Source organism: Plasmopara halstedii (assembly GCF_900000015.1).
Source record: "Plasmopara halstedii genome assembly, contig: Scaffold_484, whole genome shotgun sequence".
Taxonomy (NCBI): Eukaryota; Oomycota; class Peronosporomycetes; order Peronosporales; family Peronosporaceae; genus Plasmopara; species Plasmopara halstedii.
The window spans coordinates 320,118-321,376 of NW_020187404.1; the positions used below are offsets into that span (position 1 = coordinate 320,118).

The window sequence follows — 1,259 nt, forward strand, 5'->3', positions numbered from 1 at the left end:
GTGATCGTTCTCGCATTTTCGTCAACATCAACTCTACAAAATTCTTTTTTCCGAGATGGTCAAATTTACCCCAAAATAAAGGACCCAATTGTTTAACAAAATCTTCATTCTTCTCGATGCTAGAAATTCCTAGAACTTGGTACATTTCAATCGTCGACATGCTCAACAACCATTTCCTCTCCACAGCTGTAGCCAAAACGTAAGAAATGCCGTTTCCTTTTTTCTCCTTCGCAAACATCCCTGGTAGAATGGTTCTGATGCGCACAAGTCTCTTCAAACTATTTGATAGAGTCGAAATCGCGGCTTTCAGATCCTTTGGTGACTTTGTTCCGAGCCAAACTAGAAAGGAATTATGACGGAATAGATTTGTAATGTCGTCGATTTCATATAAAATACGAGAAATCGCATCTTCATCTGTCATAGAATCAAATTGCTCCCATTCATCTGAGACATACTTCATCATATGCAGCCGATCAATCGATCTCTTAGGAACAAGTGTATCTGCAAACGGCTGAAGCTCATGTCCAGCTAATCTGGTCATAGTCGAAGTAGGAAAGACTCGCTCCTCGACCAATTCGCGATCACCATCCGGTCTTGATGGCGTGTGCGTTTTCATGTGCTGATTTGGCACAACAGCTACGGCATTGGAAACAGAATCGTCTACTGTGATAGTCTCGGCAGTTGTTAGCAAGGCAAGCCCCCAAACTAAGGGCAGAATGCAGCAGTGCGAGGGAATGACAACCATGGCTTAAGGATCTTGAGGGGATAACAATTTTTTCACAAATTTATTAACAATTTACGAACGGTTTTTTTATAAAGATAGAGATTTGACAAATTTTCAAATATCGTATGCAGCAATTAAAAAACGGTTGGTAATGTACATGCAATCTCCACAATGAAAGCCTACTGTTTGTTACTAGCGAGGCGCCGCCCGTTTGCAAGCAGTTAGCGCATGGTACGTTCGAATCTTTGTCACTCGCAGTTCCATCGCGCTATATTATCAAGTATGGTTTGTGTTATCTTTCGTGATTTAATGTTTTCTAATTACTTCGTTGAATTTATCTCGATATTGCTAATGTATTTCATCCTCGTACCGTATACTGCGTCTGTATATAACTCGCTAATTCGCCGAGTTGTATAAAACGCCGTCCGAAATGAAGGAAAATTAGCCGAGTCGCCAAGTTTTATATTTCAGTTAAACTATTTGAGACAGCGTCAAACAAAAGAATGCTAATCAACCTAGGTACGAATCGCGATTT

The 1,259-nt window shown here is 40.4% G+C and overlaps 1 protein-coding gene across 1 annotated transcript in view; it reads right to left on the reverse strand.

The window, feature by feature from the left end:
* The window catches only part of PHALS_10615 (RxLR-like protein), a gene marked incomplete at both ends in the record, with an annotated part of 1,558 nt that extends 813 nt beyond the window's left edge, over positions 1–745 (reverse strand). The window contains one exon of the mRNA XM_024726069.1: positions 38–745. Coding sequence (XP_024576783.1) covers positions 38–745 — 708 coding nt within the window. The remainder of the gene's footprint in view (positions 1–37) is intronic.
* Between the last annotated feature and the right edge of the window lie 514 nt (positions 746–1,259).